This window comes from Sinohyriopsis cumingii, chromosome 13 (assembly GCF_028554795.1).
Source record: "Sinohyriopsis cumingii isolate HCF-2022 chromosome 13, ASM2855479v2, whole genome shotgun sequence".
Lineage (NCBI taxonomy): Eukaryota > Metazoa > Mollusca > Bivalvia > Unionida > Unionidae > Sinohyriopsis > Sinohyriopsis cumingii.
This window is the reverse complement of record NC_142973.1, coordinates 48,752,012-48,771,108: the sequence shown is the minus strand read 5'-3', so window position 1 is coordinate 48,771,108 and position 19,097 is coordinate 48,752,012. Positions and strand designations below refer to the sequence as shown.

At 34.0% G+C, this 19,097-nt stretch overlaps 1 protein-coding gene and 1 long non-coding RNA gene across 3 annotated transcripts in view; one reads left to right on the top strand and one right to left on the bottom strand.

The window, feature by feature from the left end:
• The first annotated feature begins 132 nt into the window (after positions 1-132).
• On the top strand, positions 133-12,156 carry LOC149785511 (uncharacterized). The gene is made up of 2 exons (XR_016425395.1): positions 133-429; positions 11,556-12,156. It is a non-coding gene; the product is annotated as an uncharacterized LOC149785511 (long non-coding RNA).
• Positions 2,319-19,097, bottom strand: part of LOC149785508 (uncharacterized) — a 408,800-nt gene continuing 392,021 nt past the window's right edge. The window contains exons 7-8 of one of the 2 annotated variants that reach the window (XM_089979308.1): positions 17,571-17,747; positions 12,620-12,757 (exon numbers count right to left, since the gene is read on the bottom strand). In XM_089979308.1, the coding sequence (XP_089835434.1) occupies positions 17,590-17,747 (158 nt within the window). In that variant the 3' untranslated portion in view covers positions 12,620-12,757; positions 17,571-17,589. Of the gene's footprint in view, positions 12,758-17,570; positions 17,748-19,097 lie in introns of both variants that reach the window. The other variant, XM_089979307.1, reaches the window with a different exon arrangement.

The following is a 19,097-nucleotide window of genomic DNA, read 5'->3' as shown; positions in this document are numbered from 1 at the left end:
GTCTGTCATATCTCCAGTGTCCATTTCAGTCTCCGTGTCTCTTTCCAATTATGTTTCCGTGGTATGTCTCGTCCCGTCTGTCATACTGTCAAATTCTGTGCAGGTTCCGAATCCCTCATTTTCACAGTCGTCCTCACTCTCATTTTTCGTGTTTCCCTCATCACTTTCGGTCTTCGTTACTTCTTGTTTTTTTAAAATACGTACTAATCCGCCCTTTGCACTCGTTTGGTCAGCAAGCGCTATGTAATCTGATTGGCTATTGGTCACATGACCTTTTTCTATAAATAGCACCACGTACGGTAGAGCTTCACTGTTATCTTGCCAGGCGTTCGGAGAAGATGGAAGTAAGGCAATGGGTGACGTTGTACTCACTTCATCAGTTCTATAATGTCTCAAGCTATGTTGGATAAACATAGTCAAGTTGCAATGGTTAGTTATAATGAAATTTGATACGCTTGCTTGACACTACGGCGAATGCCAGAATTTATTTATTATTCATGAGGTGACGTCTGCTACCGTATTGGTTGACATGATTCACCTTCGGTGAATTATTACCGCGATTAGCCTATGTAAATGAAGGCGAGAGATCATTACGATATATATAATTCTGGGAAACATACATATTGTTCCATCAGGAACTGATATATAAGTATATTAACGTTAAGTCGCTACTAAACCGTCACTCTTCACCTTTGTTAGAAGGCGAACTCGCGTTGCACGTTCACCTTACGATACTCACCGCCTTCAACACTCGAAGGTTAATATTTCACCTTCACCTTATTCACTGCCCCTATTTAAGCAACTCTTTCTCGTACTTCCATAATGTTAATTCTATGTGATATAAATCATTACATATATATTCTTAATCCACTCAGAGAGAGGTGGAAAAGGTACAATTGTATTTGAAGCCCCATTGCACCTTCCCCTACGGGAGTCGATCAGCTTTGTCTCCTGTGATTCTCTGGTTTACATGGGTCTGGTATTAAATCTTAAATGTTTATGTATATGTAACTGTATTGAAATTCAGTAATTATATGTTCACCTGCTCTTGTACTCAAGGTAAATTACAAATAAATACATTTGATATTGATTCTATATGGGCTTGTTTTATTCTTTCTAATCAAAAGCTAGACAGGAGGACCCAAAAATATTGTATACACACAAACACACACTCACACAGATATATATATATATATATATATATGTGTGTGTGTGTGTGATTTCATTCTGGCAGAGTTGTGGTATATATGTTTTGATTTTGGCACACAATGTTATATACAAAACTGATCATAGTATCTTCTAGCACACTTGCAATAAATAACTGGCATAAAGTTTTTTTGTCAGAAGTCGAAAGTGCGCCACGAGTGGTACACTCCTATGCACTCACATACACCACTTGCAAGTTGAGTTTCAACTCTAGCACACTAATGTATGCACCACAACGTACATTGCAGTAAATTTCTCACAGGGGAGAGAGAGTTTTGAAGATTAGTGATCTGGCAGTATGAAACCTTCTAGCCTTAGATATTGCTTAGAAAGGTACATTAAACCTGGAAGTTGTGTTTGAAAAGCAGACAAGTATGAATGAGATATCTGCAAATCTGTGGCCAAGACTTTTTTATGCGCTTTATTCAACAAGCTATATGTGTACCTTTTAGCCTCAACTTGGTGGCAAGTTTAAATGTTCAATGGCTGCTGGCTAGATCATGATGATAATAGAGCTAAGCACCCATCTATGAGACACGTTAAAGCAGCTGACCAGGGCTGTCCTGGGTGGGTATTGAATGTGACGCTTGGCTTTCGAATCTGATGCTCAACCACATGAGCTACTCAAGTTTCACTCATTCAGCTATTCAGAAAGTTGTTTGATATTGCAATGATGTACAAGGGCCCTGGGTGGTTGAGTGGTTTCAAATGTTTGCCTTTACCAATCATTGCCATCTCACCTCTTCCATGTGGGTTCAAGTCTCGGGCTCAGCCAAGTTGGATGTGTGAGACAGCTTGCCAGTAGCTTCTTTTGGGAAGGTGGTTCATACCAGGGTTTTCCCAGGTTCTTCCTCCACCAGTTATACTGGCTGCCATGTATAATCTATAATGTGCTGAAAATGGCATTAAACCCAGAAAACCAAACCAGTGATGCACAAGTTGCATTATTACATACAAAACTATTATGCTATAACATGGAAAACAAATAAATTAGACTCTTCGCCATAACCTCTGACCTTGCTAATATTCTTTAGCTCAATAATATCTGAATCAAAGACTTTTTCTGGCACAATGGAGTGGTACCAACATGAAGAAAAAGAAAAAAGGAGCACTTGAAACACATATTTTATTCACTGAGTCACAACTACACCAGATGTTTTTCAATTCAACACTTTAACAACCATAGATTTCAGTTGGGCATAAAATGGCAATTTCAGATGAAACCAAAAATTTTTTTCTTCAAATGAGACAAGAAAAGAGCAGTTGAGATGGGGTAGATGATAAGGGCTGCATACATTAATATACATGTAAATGTAAAATATATACAAAACACATTCTGTGATAAGAAATAATCTGTATTTCTGCATTTGCAATATATTGTCTGTTTCATTTGAATTAGAATAATAACTCATGAAATATTTTCATTTCCATTATTTTTATGTCTAACAAACATTTTTGGAAGGTAAGGTCACATTAATTTGTGAAACAGAAAATACATACATTCTGTGTCAAAACATTTGTATCAAATAATATGGAATGTGGACTTAGTTTACAATTTGTACAGGCGGAAAATCATGATCAGTTGGAAACTTCTGCTGTATATGACATTATTTTGCTGCTAATATGGAGACCTAAGTGGACCTATTATTGCTCATATAAAAGCTATATCAAGCTGTTTCTTGTTAACTTGGTATACACCTGTCATGGATTATTTCCCTTTTAAAAGTATTCATTTTATGTTTATTTAACTATGATCAATACTTGTATCAATGTCACCGTATTTTCTATTGAAAGCTTTCTTTTGAACATGATCAAGTTGGTTAGAAGATTTTGAGAACTTGGTTAAATGATTTACCACTTTATAAGTAATGGTGTCTGCCAAATTTGGAAGATCTATCAATTTGATTAAAAATAGTTTATGAGATGAGAAATAAAAAATATCCTAACATTGATGGACTCGCTCTGGATGATGAATGACAAATAAAGAATAATAGATGACTTGCACTGGATGTGGAACCATACAGTAGGATCTACAGGGCCCTAAAGTCATGAGTAAAATATTAAATATATATCCTTTTCCCATGCCATTACTGACAGCCATATTGGTAGGCAACTGACAGATTTTAACAACTTAATTGTGTGTATGTGACAGTTGAAATTTGCTGAATCTCAATAAAATATTTTAAAACATACTTCAGTACAATTTGATATGTCATTAAGCAAGTGTTTATGGAATACCCCTGCTGAATATGAAGTACAAGTACCATTTTTAAAAATGGGGAGATAGCTCTAAAAGTGCCAAATCTGACAAGACTGACCCTTATATGGGACACAAACTCTTTTCATGAAACAAATTCGCATCAAATTTCATGAAAATATCTCAGAATGGTTCTAGATATCAAATGGACAAGAGTGTGATAGACAGATGAACATAAAAATGTAATAAAAATCAGGATAGCTCTTAAAATGGTGTTCAGACAAACTCCATTTTGTACATGACACATTAAGTCATAATATAAAAGTACAGCAAATTTCATGAAGATATTTAAAAGGGTTCTGGAGATATTAAGTAAATAAATGTGTGATGGATGGACACACAAATTAGGAGTAGAATAAAGGCTTTATGTCAGTGTCTGTTCTAGTCATTTGTGCTGCTGTCACTTGATATTATGATATCAGTGTCTATCCTAGGCATTTGTGTGCTGCTGTCACCTCATGTCAGTGTCTACCCTATGCATTTGTGTGCTGCTGTCACCTCATGTCAGTGTCTATCCTAGGAATTTGTGTGCTGCTGTCATCTCATGTCAGTATCTATCCTAGGCATTTGTCTGCTGCTGTCACCTCAGAGCAATGTCTATCCTAAGCATTTGTGTGCTGCTGTCACCTCATGTCAGTGTCTACCCTAGGCATTTGTGTGCTGCTGTCACCTCATGTCAGTGTCTATCCTAGGAATTTGTGTGCTGCTGTCATCTCATGTCAGTATCTATCCTAGGCATTTGTCTGCTGCTGTCACCTCAGAGCAATGTCTATCCTAAGCATTTGTGTGCTGCTGTCACCTCATGTCAGTGTCTATCCTAGGCATTTGTGTGCTGCTGTCACCTCATGTCAATGGCTATCCTAGTCATGTATATACTGCTGTCACTTCATGTCAATTTCTATCCTAGTCATTAGTTTACTGCTGTCACCTCATGATGCATTGTTGAAAACAGAACTTTTATTCAACCAACTGACAACTTGTCCACCACATAAATAAATGTCTAACAATCTTCCACTAGTTACCCAAGGGAAGAGGGTCTATTGTTATTAAACATGTAGCATAAGAACATGACTTCAAATCCTTTAAATCATTTTTTGGGTACAAACAAAAATCTTATATCATCACCATTATTATGCAAGAATAAAGGAAAGAAACCAAATTTCTTATTTGCACAAATGAGTTACCAATATTTTCATAGGCCATGTACTATGTTTAGTATCACAAAAGCACTTTATGGAACACATCATATCTCAAAAATATGTTATGGGACACATCATATCTTGAAACCATATTATAGGACACATCATATCTCAAAAAATGTTCTGGGACACATCATATTGCTTAAACATTTTATGAGACACATCTCTACAACATATTATGGGGCACATCATATCTCAAAAACATGTTATGGGACATCATATCTCAAAAACATGTTATGGGACACATCATATCTCAAACAGTTATGGAACACATCATATCTCAAAAACACATTATGGAACACATCATATCTCAAAAATGTGTATGGCACACATATCTAAAAACACATTATGAGACACATTTCAAAAACACATTATGGGACATGTTATATCTCAAATACATGTTATAGGACACCTCATATCTCAAAAACACAATGGGATGCATTGCATCTCCAAACTACTTACAACAAAAAGGGCTTGCCAGAAAGGTCTGCATTTTAAACATTTTGTAGGTTAAATGATCTATTATTCATTCAGCCAAATTTTATAATCTGTTCAGAATTTAAAATTAATCATAATAATCCTTTGTGATGTTGTCTTGGGTTTTCGCACATTACTGTTTAAGGTCATAGAAGCTATGAGGCATATAAAATTTTCATGATGCTGGGAAAATCTGGGTAGATTAAAAAAACATAACTGTGCAGTATTAACAATATAAAAGATAAACTGCAAAATGTCAGATACATATTTTGAAACTCTTCATTGCTGATAAAATATGCATATATTATAATTTTTACCTCAAAGCACCCTAAGCTATTCCAACAAAGAAGACAGCATTTGAAAATAAGGGCCATCTTTACACAGACACCAAAGCATAGATGACCTTGAGACCTGACTGACAAAGACACCTTGAAGGATGAAAGAAAAATTGTATTTTTATATAACCAACATAATAAGTATATGTGACATACATACATACATACATACATACATACTATTTTCCTGATATAACATAGGAAAAGTGCAATTTACAAATGAAATATTTCTTTTCTATACAAACAAAATTGTCCAATATGTTTTTCTCAAGAAAAAAGGTATGAAATTAAGACAAATATCAAATAAATTATGCTTATTAATTGTTACACTTAACTTATCAATTGTAATTGCTTTGTGATTTTCTACATCAGCAAGGAAGGTATTTAACTATAAATAATATTGTATATAAGTGTCACAGATGTTCTTACAATGATTGCAGAATATTGTTTTGTGCACTTTAACAGCACTTGTAACACATTATTGACTATCATGCCAAAAGAAAATGGGCTAACCCATAATTACATTATTGACTATCATGCCAAAAGAAAATGGGCTAACCCAAAGTTACATTATTGACTATCATACCAAAAGAAAATGGGCTAACCCAAAATTACGTTAGTGACTATCATGCCAAAAGAAAATGGGCTAACCCAAAATTACATTATTGGCTGTATCATAGTGAAGAAATGTGAACTAACCCAAGAACTAAAGTTTGTTGTTTGGGTTTTAATGATGCTTTTAACATATTATTTGCTACATAATACTGATAAAATGGGAGCTAAGTACTTCTCTCCAAGGACATACAGTGGCAGGCATCCCTGGCTTACCTAGATGGGTATCATACCTGCAACCCTTTGATTATGAGTTCAATGTTCTACCAAGTGAGCAATTGTAGCTCCCTGCAATAAATCAGTATTTGCTCTGAAGTTAACAGTTTTACTGGTCAAAGGATGCTAGATCTATTTAATATCAACAAATAAACACTGATGATTAAGTCTCAACAATTGTTCCCCCAACTGAGATTTTCAAAAAATGTATTTCTTATTGTTAGAAGAGAACAATTAGTTTTTCTACATAGCATGCATCAGGGATTAAAATAAAGTCATAATATCTTAATTTTGAGGATTTCTAAAATGTTAGGAATTCCTAAACTTTGTTTGCAATCATGAAAAGGTTTTCATGTGTTCATTTTTAAAACTAATAAAAAGCGATTCCTAATCTTTTACACTATATCTACCTATGACAAAAATATAGATATTATTTGAAGTACCATAAGCATGATAAAATATAAATCTGAGGCATTTTGAGACAGGTAAATTTTAGCTCAAGGATCCATACACAGACACCTGAATTAAAAGCATATCATGACAATGCTGGATCCCAAAAACATCCTATTTACTCAGATTTACAGTAATTACAACTGAAAACTATGTAGATTTAAAGCTGCAAATATACTGAAAGATATACAGTAATTACAACTGAGAACTATGTAGACTTAAAACTTCTGTCACAAATATACTGAAATATATACAGTAATTATAACTAAACTATGTTGACTTAAAACTTCTGTCACAAATATACTGAAATATATACAGTAATTATAACTAAACTATGTTGACTTAAAACTTCTATCACAAATATACTGAAAGATATACAGTAATTACAACTGGGAACTATGTAGATTTAAAGCTGCTATCACAAATATACTGAAAGATATACAGTAATTACTGAAAACTATGTAGATTTAAAGCTGCTATCACAAATATACTGAAAGATATACAGTAATTACAACTGGGAACTGTAGATTTAAAGCTGCAAATATACTGAAAGATATACAGTAATTACAACTGGGAACTATGTAGATTTAAAGCTGCTATCACAAATATACTGAAAGATATACAGTAATTACAACTGAAAACTATGTAGATTTAAAGCTGCTATCACAAATATACTGAAAGATATACAGTAATTACAACTGGGAACTGTAGATTTAAAGCTGCTATCACAAATATACTGAAAGATGTACAGTAATTACAACTGAGAACTATGTAGACTTAAAGCTGCTATCACAAATATACTGAGAGATATACAATAATTATAACTGAACTATGTTGACTTGAAGCTGCTATTACAAATATACTGAAAGATATACAGTGATTACAACTGTGAACTATGTAGACTTATAGCCACTATCATAAATATCCTGACACACCAATATAATCTATGTGCATATACACAAAATGTACTCCATGTGCATATACATAAATGTGCTCCATGTGTGGACACACAAATATACTCAAAGTGCATGCATAAAAATGTACTCCACGTGTGAACACACAGGTACACTCCATGTGCATATACAAAAATGTACTCAATGTGTGCATACACAAATGTACTCCATGTGCATATACATAAATGTACACAATGTGCATACACACAAATATACTCCATGTGCATATGCACAAATGTACTCCATTTGCATACATACAAATCTACTCCATGTGCCTACACACAAATGTACTCCATGTGTGCATACACAAATGTACTCCATGTGCATATACATAAATGTACACAATGTGCATACACACAAATATACTCCATATGCATATGCACAAATGTACTCCATTTGCATACATACAAATCTACTCCATGTGTGTGCCTACACACAAATGTACTCCATGTGCATAAGTATAAAGACACAAATCTGGCAGTTTATTCACAAAATATGTTAGCTGAGGGCATAATCCGATATTATAACACTCTAAGCATATTGATAATCTGAAATTTCTTAATTATGTTTTGACTCAATAAGGGGTATAACTCTTGGAAGCATTAGGAGAAATTTGTTTAAAAGAACTTAGTTACAATAGGCTTTGAGTCATTTTAAATTTGACCCAAAAAGGTTATGACCCTCAGCAGTTTAAGCCATGTTTTAATTTTGGCCACAGTGCATGAGATGTAACATTAAACACACACCCAGAACAGGTTGTGCCACAGTGCATGAGATGTAACATTAAACAAACACCCAGAACAGGTTGTGGCACAGTGCATGAGATGAAACATTAAACACACACCAAGAACAGGTTGTGGCACAGTGCATGAGATGTAACATTAAACACACACCCAGAACAGGTTGTGGTGCAGTGCATGAAATGTAACATTAAACACACACCCAGAACAGGTTGTGGTGCTGTGCATGAGATGTAACATTAAACACACACCCAGAACAGGTTGTGGTACAGTGCATGAGATGTAACATTAAACAAACACCCAGAACAGGTTGTGGTACAGTGCATGAGATGTAACATTAAACACACACCCAGAACAGGTTGTGGCGCATTGCATGAACTGTAACATTAAACACATATGCTTCTCTGCCACAGTTCCAATGAAAACAGCGAAGAAAGTGAAAATTAAAAGTAGCCAATAACAGCAAGAAGTTTATATATCAGTGACAGGCATTATATGTGCAATGTTAGTGTGAAATATTGAAAATTACAAGTTTTTGGCCATGGCTGAAACTGAAGATAATGTGAAGTAAAACTTAAAATTTCATTAAGCAAGGGGCACATACTGAAAATTCAAATCCGTGGTGATTCCAGCAGGCACATACTGAAAATTCAAATCTGTGGTGATTCCAGCAGGCACATACTGAAAATTCAAATCCGTGGCGATTCCAGTCAGGCACACACTGAAAATTCAAATCGTGGTGATTCCAGCAGGCACATACTGAAAATTCAAATCCGTGGTAATTCCAGTCAGGAAATAAGAACATCAAGCTCCAACAAGTAAGAGATGATAAAAATGACTATGAGGTTTTTTTTTAAATATCTCTGCAAAGTAGTTTATCCATTAATGCTAATGTTGGCTGATAATGAAAATTCAAGATTTCCACCAGAAATAAACATTAAAAAGATCTTTTACATGATTCTCCCAATAACACATGAAGAGAATGACTAGTTTCTACCAGCAGAAGAGATCCAAAGTAAATGCCCCCCCCCCCAAATTATCGATGGTTAATATCCATGACATTTACCCTATTTTTATATAAAATATGGCATAACATACCATGTGTTCTCACTTATAAGTTTGGCCCAACTGCAAACAACATTGAACCTGATTTGCTATTGCATTATGCACTGCCAGTTCAGGGTCAATATTGTTTGTCCTATTGAGTAATCCTAACAAAGTGCACAGGCACATATCTGTTAGTGCATGATGTGATGGCAGATCTAGGTCTATGAAGTTTGCTGTTGCATCTGTCTAATACGTCGGTAAAGAATGTAAGTGAGGTCAAAGATTGCATGATACTGAGAGAATTTTGTGTGCCATTATATTCATTTCTATTGATTAAAGATTTTGGCTTTTTTTAAAAACCATTACATTAAAGGAGGCTTTTGGACCAAAAGAACCCATTATTAAATAATTTCACATAAATCACATGCTATGCTAAATCAGGCTTTTCGGTTAAAAGAACCCATTATGATACAATTTCACATAAAATACATTTTGTGTTAATGAAGTTTTTGCACAAAACATAATGTAAATACTTGCATAAACGTAGAGTCCCATTGCAAACTGCACAGACTCAGATCTGCAATTACATAATGCACCTGAAGATCTGAGTCTGTGCAGTTTGTTACGAGTAATCAGTAGAACAAACATCATAGACCCTGATCTGCAGACATTATGCTATGGCAGATCAGGATCTTTGTTGTTTACTGTTTGCCTTGATGTATGAGTAAATACAGTAATCCTTATTACAGTCTTGCTTGCAATGTTCCCCATTATAATTCCATCATGCCTGCAACACAGATTATGTTTATGACTCCTCAGAGCCATAGTATAATGAGGCGACTGTATTAACATCTTTAGGTCCAATGAAAATCTGATGATAGTTTTATCTCTTACAGACACCATCATATGAAAAAAAGGTACTAAGCTGTATGAATAGCAGTGACAATGATACATGACATAATGACCCATTTTAAAAATGGAGAATTTTTTCTACTTTTAATAGACTGTCATTTTGAAGGACAAGTTATATGTGGCCACAATTTTGTTTCTTTTCTTTACCTCCTGCACAAGACAATAACAACAGATTTTCAAAGAAAGATACACATGACGTTTTCACAGATATACAGTTTACATGTTCCAGTGACTATTAAGTACTTGCCAGTACAGCTAGTATGTGCAAATAACAAGCTCTGTCACTTCAGGAGTGTGAAAATGACTGGTCTGTATATAACGGTGAAAGTGTCCACCCACCCCCCCATGATGGCCCTGCTTCAGATTCTGCCCAGTGTTACATCAAGAAATTACTTCCCACCACCGACAAAGACGGCAACGAGGGTCCATTAAGCTATAGGGTCAGATGCTCATTGCATCAAGATAAAATGACTGAAGAAGGCTGCACTAAACATAAAGAAAGCAAGCAATGTCATGCACATAGATACATAAACTGATGGTCACTAATAATACGACTGTCATCGTTACATCAATGACGTTTTAAAGTTCATATCCTGATGCACTACCTTCTTTAGCAACATAACTGATACATTGAATAACAATATATATTTTCTCTGATTTATGGAAATGCAAAGTATCTATAATAGGGATTGAATAGAAAAAGATGAATCAAAATAACTTGTCCTAATCAAGTTGTGTACGAGTCAAGATATGAGTACAACATCAAGATGAACAATGTACACATAATTAAGATAAAACCTGCCTTAAGGGTCTTGTCTGTTTAGCAGTCAACTGTTATGAATAGACCCTTCGTCAAGTGTCAAAAACAAATATCTTTTCAGCAGGCACATGGCTTCAAAGGCTGCATATTTCACTTCCCAGAAGTGACTTCCTAAAACAAACAGCTTGACTAAAGTGGTCTCTTTATTAAAAAAAGGAAAAAGAAAGGTGTCCAATTATAGAGAATTCCACTTTACATAAGTTAATTTCTTCTGTTACTGTCTTACAAGAGATTTAACAATGACTGAATGAGTCTATCACATGAAACATGTAAACATGTACCTTTTATACAGAGGAATTCCATTTGATACTTCTTTTCTCTAATTTTTCAGGAAATGGTATCTTTCTAGTCATGTATGTGGATGTTGTAGTAACCAGTAATGACTGAATCACTTGTAAAACAGGATATACTGATGTAAAAAGAATGAAGTCTTTCCAGTCTTGTTCAAATGTAATAATGCCGTGATGTATCATTTTTTTTTAAAGCAAAGAAATGGACCTATGCACAATTTACACATTCAATGATCCAATTCACCAATACAATTTGCAACAAGGTACAATGTCTTTACATACAAAAGCCATGTACAGGTGATGCTCGATTTATGATGTGGGTTTATTCCTGTGGCTATGGCTAAAATCAAAATTTGGCGCAAATCAAAGGTAATTTTCTCATAGGATACATGTAAATCAAGTAAGTTCTTGGACAAATTATATCGAAGTTTTCAAGTAATGATTATTTATGCATAATTTTCAAACAATACATATAATACAAACATGAGCTGTGTGCGAGTTGCAGCACATGGGGCCAGTGATGGCGTAAAACTAGCATAGTAGTGCAAAATGTATGTTATTTGTTCATTATAAATGGCATTAAAATTAAAGCATGTAAATCAAATTGGCACAGAGCAAGCAACACCTCTACCTTGTGTAAAAGACAGACATCCTCTAAATAATAAAGAAATTGTGTATTGATTTTTATTTAAAAAATAAAGAAAGTGTCTGATATAAACAAGTGCCCTTCGCACAGTTTCTTTAAGGCAGGTTTTACTGTTTGCTTTACAATGATGCCTCCATGATGATGTTAATTCCATCTCCATTTATGCATATTGTAATAGCTCAGTTAAAGCAATGATATAATTAAAGTGACACACAATTATCACTAAAATCATGATTGGGAACATTGACTCAGTTTCTGAAATCCATGAAAAATTTCTGCAAGAAATTAGCAACACATGCTCCAAGAAACAAAGTTTCCATTTGTCTAAACACTGATATTCACATAGATCTCAAAGTTCAATTACATTTACTGCCTTAAACTTTGTAAAAGAATCCATTTCCTGGCAGTCAAGTTTTGATCACTGTGAATGTTCTTTTTCTTCTAGGTCTTTGTTGGATGGTGTTCGACGCATGCTCGGCCGCTTGCAACCAAGTTCCCAATAAAATCCACCAGTCACAAGTCCCAGCACAGCTCGAGCCAGAAGAAGCACCATACGGATCTTTGTAAAGCCATCAAAAATGTAGAACAGAATAATCACTGAAAACAAAACATACAATATTTTGAATTCATTTATTGACTAATTTTCATGGTTTATTGAAAGGTAACATTTTTGCTGGTATTTTAATTTATGAATTGGGGCCCAATTGTTTCCACAGAAGAATTCATTGTTTGTTGGATCTTACGTTCCTGGTTTTTAGCAACAATACTTCCACAATAATCAGTACACCATCAATACATCAATATATCCATGATAATTGGTACACCATGAAAACTGGTACACCATAAATAATGGCCATGTAAATTAGTGAATTTTTGCAAATATCATTTATCCAATTTTTTCAGACATTATCAAAAAATTACAGTTTTCACTGTCCAGATCATTTTGTGCACAAATGAAAATTATCAGTTTCATAAATATATATATTATCAATAACACATATTTAACACTTGATGTTTTGGTACAATTGTTTTACAAATAAAGAATACTTTTTGCAGTTGTGGTGTTTTTCTTTTTGTTTGTGTAAATGTACCTGCATTAGAAATGAGTGTCCATCAATGTCTATTTTTGTTAGATACCATTTCCAACCAAGTTTTATTTTCAACAAGAGCATCATTTCTCTTTTCATACATGCAACCATTGAGACACAACAATGGTGACAGTAAACAAAAATGATGGGCTTCAACCATGTTATGGCCCCTACATAGGAAAGGATATGGTTTAATTCTTAATGTATTTAAAGTAAATTATTTTGGCCCTTTCTGAATCCTACATCATGACAAGAGATTGTTCTGATAAAATTAGGTGATCTATCAGAGAAATACAAATCTTCCGACTTGCTTGTCTGGTGACCCGCTAGTCTCTAGTTTCTCATTCTAAAGAAAAATAAAAAAATTAAAAAAATGGGGGCCAGGGCCAGGCTAGAATTAGAATAATCAAAGCAGTTTCATGGCCTGACAGCCATCTATTCAATCACTTGTTTTTTAGTACATGTTAAACATTATTTAATTTCTATTCCAACTTCAATTTAAAAAAAAACTACCTTGAAACATATTGCAAAATAAATTACTTTTGAAAAATATTGTATCCAGAAAATTAGAGGGTCTAGATAATTAGATTAATTATGGTATATAATTATAAACCCCTGAAGCATGCAAGTATCATTGCTAAACAACAATGAACACAAGAATGTAGGGCACAACAAATCTTAAGGAGACATTGATGGGATAGAGGCATTTTGGCTGGAAATTCAAATCCTTCAAGGTCTCGAGAAAAAAAACGTGTTTGGTAAATCTGCCTGAAGTTTAACATTTTATAATAAATTTTCCTCCAGAAACTAATGTTAGGATGTTGAGCAACCAGGGGTGAAAACTATTGTAAACGATGTTATGAAGCTCTGGAAATCGAATCTCATTCATGATCCAGTCAACGTAAAGCTGCATGCCAAATTTGACTTGAATCTAACAATCTTTGGAAAAGTAATGCTTCTTAAACTCAAATCATGTGAACTAGCAGAGGAAGATAACTATTGTACATCATATTATTAAAAAAATAACTCGAATCATTAAGTCTCATCCAATAAAACTGCATACCAAATGTGGTTAAAATAAAAAAAATCCTTGATAAAATTAAGCGTCAGAAACAAAAGGTAGTTGGTCAGGCAATCAGGGACCATAATGCTTTTTAAATGATGACAAAAATTGTTCTTTTAAGGTCTCACCAATACATGGTTGTATACCAAATTGTACTGGAAACAGATGAAAATATGACATACTTGTAAGTAATTATGGGACAGTTTCACTAAACATTTTGTATGCATGAATGAAATCTGCACTCAGCATGCATTTAGCAGAGCTGATTAAAGATGAAAATGCTTTTTTTAAAATGCAATTTCTTGGAGAAGGATTGATCTCAGGATAGGATCTGAGGATTTCTAAATATTTGAGGAACTGCTCCACCCTTTGTCATGGTCATATCTCCTCCCAATGATCAGAGAAGTTTGGAAATCAAAATCTTTTAAGGTCTTACAGATATAAAGCTGGATACCAACTTTGGTTAAATGCAATAATTTCCAGTGAAGTTATCTTTCGAAAACCAAATTACTGATGGACAGACAGACAAATAGACAAAATTAATATCAAGCTTAGTACCAGCTCCATCAAGTATTTGATTACATTACTGCTGCATTATTTACATCAATATATGTGAATTAAAATTATTATGTACGTTAATGTGTATTAAATTGTTATGTATGTTACTGTATAACACCTCATGTTATCATATTTCAGAGTCATTTCACTCAATATTCTACTGTGTTTCAGACAAAATCAATATTTTTCATTCTGTGATCTTTAATTTGTGTTAATTCCAAGTGAAATTAATTAAATTCATTAGATAATTTAAATTCGTCACTCACCATTGCGTAATTTTTTTATAGAAATTATTATATCAGTTTCATAAAGTTCATTTCATTAAAAATGAGCACTCACGTAATATCCTGTCTACTGAAAATAATACAATAAATAAAACCTATTATCTGTGTGTGTTATTTAGATTTTTAAGGTAGCTTTAACAGTTCGCTATGATGTCTACAGTGTGGCAGTGTATGGTGATGTCAAGCACTGGGGCATCATGCTGCTGACATGTAGCATCATGTCCCACCCAGTAACATTATCCTGACACCAGGCCAATGAGTCCTAACATTAGCCTCTCCTGTTAATGCTGAGTGTCAAGCAAGGCAGCTGCAAGTACCATTTTTATAAGTCTTTGGTAAAACTTGGCTGGGGTTCAAACCCATGACATCCCACATCCAAGGGGGATGCTCTAACCACTTAGGCCATTGGAGCAGTCAAAATCCTATTATCTGACAATGGGCTATATCCAATGCTTCAAATACAAATCAGATTGAGAAGTCAAAATCCTATTATCTGACAATGGGCTGTATCCAATGCTTCAAATACATATCAGACTGAGAAGTCAAAATCCTATTATCTGACAATGGGCTGTATCCAAGACTTCAAATACATATCAGATTGACAATCTACAGAGAAACATGGCAGTGCCATAACAGAAACCTCCATATACCATATTTATCAGGTGATAATCCCATCTACAGTTTTACACAATTTTAGTAAATAGTAAGGTGATCTATGTTCATTAATAAGCCCACCCCCAAAATTTCACAAATTTATCAAACTGACCCTCTGGTCTTATTACTGGAGAAATATGAAAATGATTTCCTATATATATAGTTAACCTCTATATACAGGACACCTGTAAATAAAGAACAAAACTCATAAAAAGGATTCACATAAATGAAAATGATACTTGATGTTAAATACACACTGCCTTCACTAACGATCTTGAGATCTAGCCTGTTATTCTAAAAACTGTTGGACAAGAAACTCGAGCTTAGAGTCCCAAAACTGTCACAGTTTATAGCTTTAATCTGAATACAACATGAATTAAAAAAACTCAGATTTTCATAACTTGATCACTTGATTAGACTGCCAAATTTTAATGACATATATCAACCATAAATATCAAACTAGAATTTAAGGTTTTCAGTTGAGCTAAAAAAAAAGTTTTAAGATTATGGGGCCTAAAGTCTATGAAATGAAGGAACTAAAAAGAAGAAAATGTAAATAAATCTTACACATACAATACAACATATAACTTTTTATCAGCAAAGACGGGAAATGGAAATGATGCAAAATGGTTTACAGTAAGGAATCCAATAGCAGTTCTTTTCTATGATAATTCTGTTTATAAGCTATTTTCTTTAGAACTACATAAAATCAGCTATACAATCAATTTGCAAAGGAAAAGTTGGGCTTGTTTAGACTAGGCCATGTTTCAATAATCTATGACAAAAATAATGATGACAGGCCATATCCATCTCAGATGAGTTCATAACCAAGGGTTGCAATGTGTGTGCAGTGACATGTTCTTCACACATCCAGACAACCCGGATGAGTTTATAACCAAGGGTTGCAATGTGTGTGCAGTGACATGTTCTTCACACATCCAGACAACCCGAGTAATAAGATGCCACTCTCTGAACTGGCAGACATATTTGTGCTTGAATCCATGGATAATTCCTGTACAACCCAATCATTTCACAAATGAAAGTATTATAATTATGGATATAATCTATTATACTATCATTATACTATGAAAATACAATAAATGAAAGTATGTACACTTAATTCCAAATTTTAATTGTGGTTTTCATTAAAAAAAAGAAATAAAATGCTGGTATAAGCTCAACTTAGGCATGCTTTAGTAATGTTTATTTAAATTACTTATTTAAAAATCATTAGTGTACAATTAGAAATGTGTATACATTTTTTATACGTGCATCTGTTAGTAATTTGCAACACTTTTACAAATTACTAAGATAAAAAATGAACAATACCTGTCATATATGCTTCAGACAAAAAACTTAAACATTAAAAAATATTTTTTAGATGTAATGAAAATGCATCTTTGAAAATGACTCACATCTTTAAAGGGAGACAAACTGGCACATCATCCCTATGTTTGAAGTTGTACAAGCTATTCAATAACTAAACTGAAACACACAATACCATAAATATGTTAAAGACAGTAACTGAAAAATGATCTTAAGTTTTAATGGGAAACGAATCCCAAAGACTTTCCATTTTATTTTTGCTAACTAAAACTACCAGCAAGCATCACTGCAATTTTGTAAGAGGAGATAATTTACAAAGCATCCCCCTAGTATGAATTTTTTACTAATAATAGCATACATCCTTTGATACAATTTGAAAGGAAGCATGGACTTAATCAACCTTATCTAGAAAGGGGAGATAAAACTAAAAAGCCTACCCTTATTTAATTGATTGTGTTACCGATAGTAACGCACTTCCTTCTGTCTCCAGTCTTTGCTAGTGCGAGTAATCCAGTAGAAATATGAAGTGACAAATACAACAAGCAGCACACAGCACTGGCACAGGATAGAACACAAGGACAGGCTTGCAGAAGGGGGCCACCAAATGCCCAAAACTGAAGTATAGGAGGCGTACGCCAAAATATAGTGGATACATTTTCACAGATTTTTTTATATACAATATATTTCTCCTTTGATAATCCCAGGCAGCCCAAGTAATCAAATTTGTGAAAAGTGGGCTGTGGTCTAAAACTTGGATAGGGGTTTCCTGAACGTACAACACACATATACTTTCTCAAAGTTGGAAATGGGTTTATCAAAGAGCTTGGGGTTATCAATGGAGATTTATGTCACTAAGAAAAATATGCATGCATATTCAACACATCACACTATTAAGAAAAATATTTCAAAGGCACATCTTTTGAATTATATATTTCAAGGTAGATAACCCATGTTATTGCTGACTTTCAAGGGACATTAGTCATGCCATCGTTCTAGGTACATTTGTTGAGCTTAAAATTCTGTTACCTGGGTTACGATTTTTATTAGCTTTATTTACCTGGCTGGCAAAACACTTCAACCAGTACACATTTATTATAATTTAACATTTATTTTCTTTCCCAATGACCAAGCTTATAACTATAAAATGTGAGCATGCAGGGTGACCAAGTGTTCCAAAGTGCTGGCCTTTACCAATCAATGCCACCTCACCTCAGTCCACTTGGGTTCAAATCTCTGGCTCAGCCAAGTCTCAGGCTCAGTCCATGTGGGTATGTGAGAAACCCTGCCAGTAGCTTCTCATTGGTTGGTGATTCTTACTGGGCTTTTCTCAGGTTCTTTCCCTACCAGTTATACTGGCCACAATGTTTAGTATAACTTGCACTGAGATATGGCATTAAACTCCAAACAAACAACAACAACAACAAAATTTTGATACATTCTTGACAAGCATCTGGTTTCTTGTCATTCAAGTGATATGTTTAACAACACATATGCGGTATATTTATCATGTAAGAATTTGATAATTTGATTCCATACTGAACTAATGTTATGAAATATATCATCATCATCATTATCACCATCATCATACAGAGTCCGAATTATTTTTGCCAGGATGAGCTGATGTGCCTCAGTGGGTACAGTGCCAGACTCCTGACCAAAAGCATGCATTTTCGAATCCTACCACTGGATCAACCTGTATATCCAACAACATGTGTAAATTAGATTCCAGTTAATACAAACAAACATACTTCATGATATATTTATAATTTTTTTAAACAAAATTTTCTACACAAAATTCTGGTAATCACCTAATTCCATCATTGTTTCCTGGTGACAACTGCTGTAAAGTTTTGTTGAATTGGATATTATATCCACCAGTGGATTGGCATGATTAATTTCCACACACATTTTTAATTTTACTTTGCTTGTGTTAAAGAAATGATGATCATAAATGACAGTTTGCA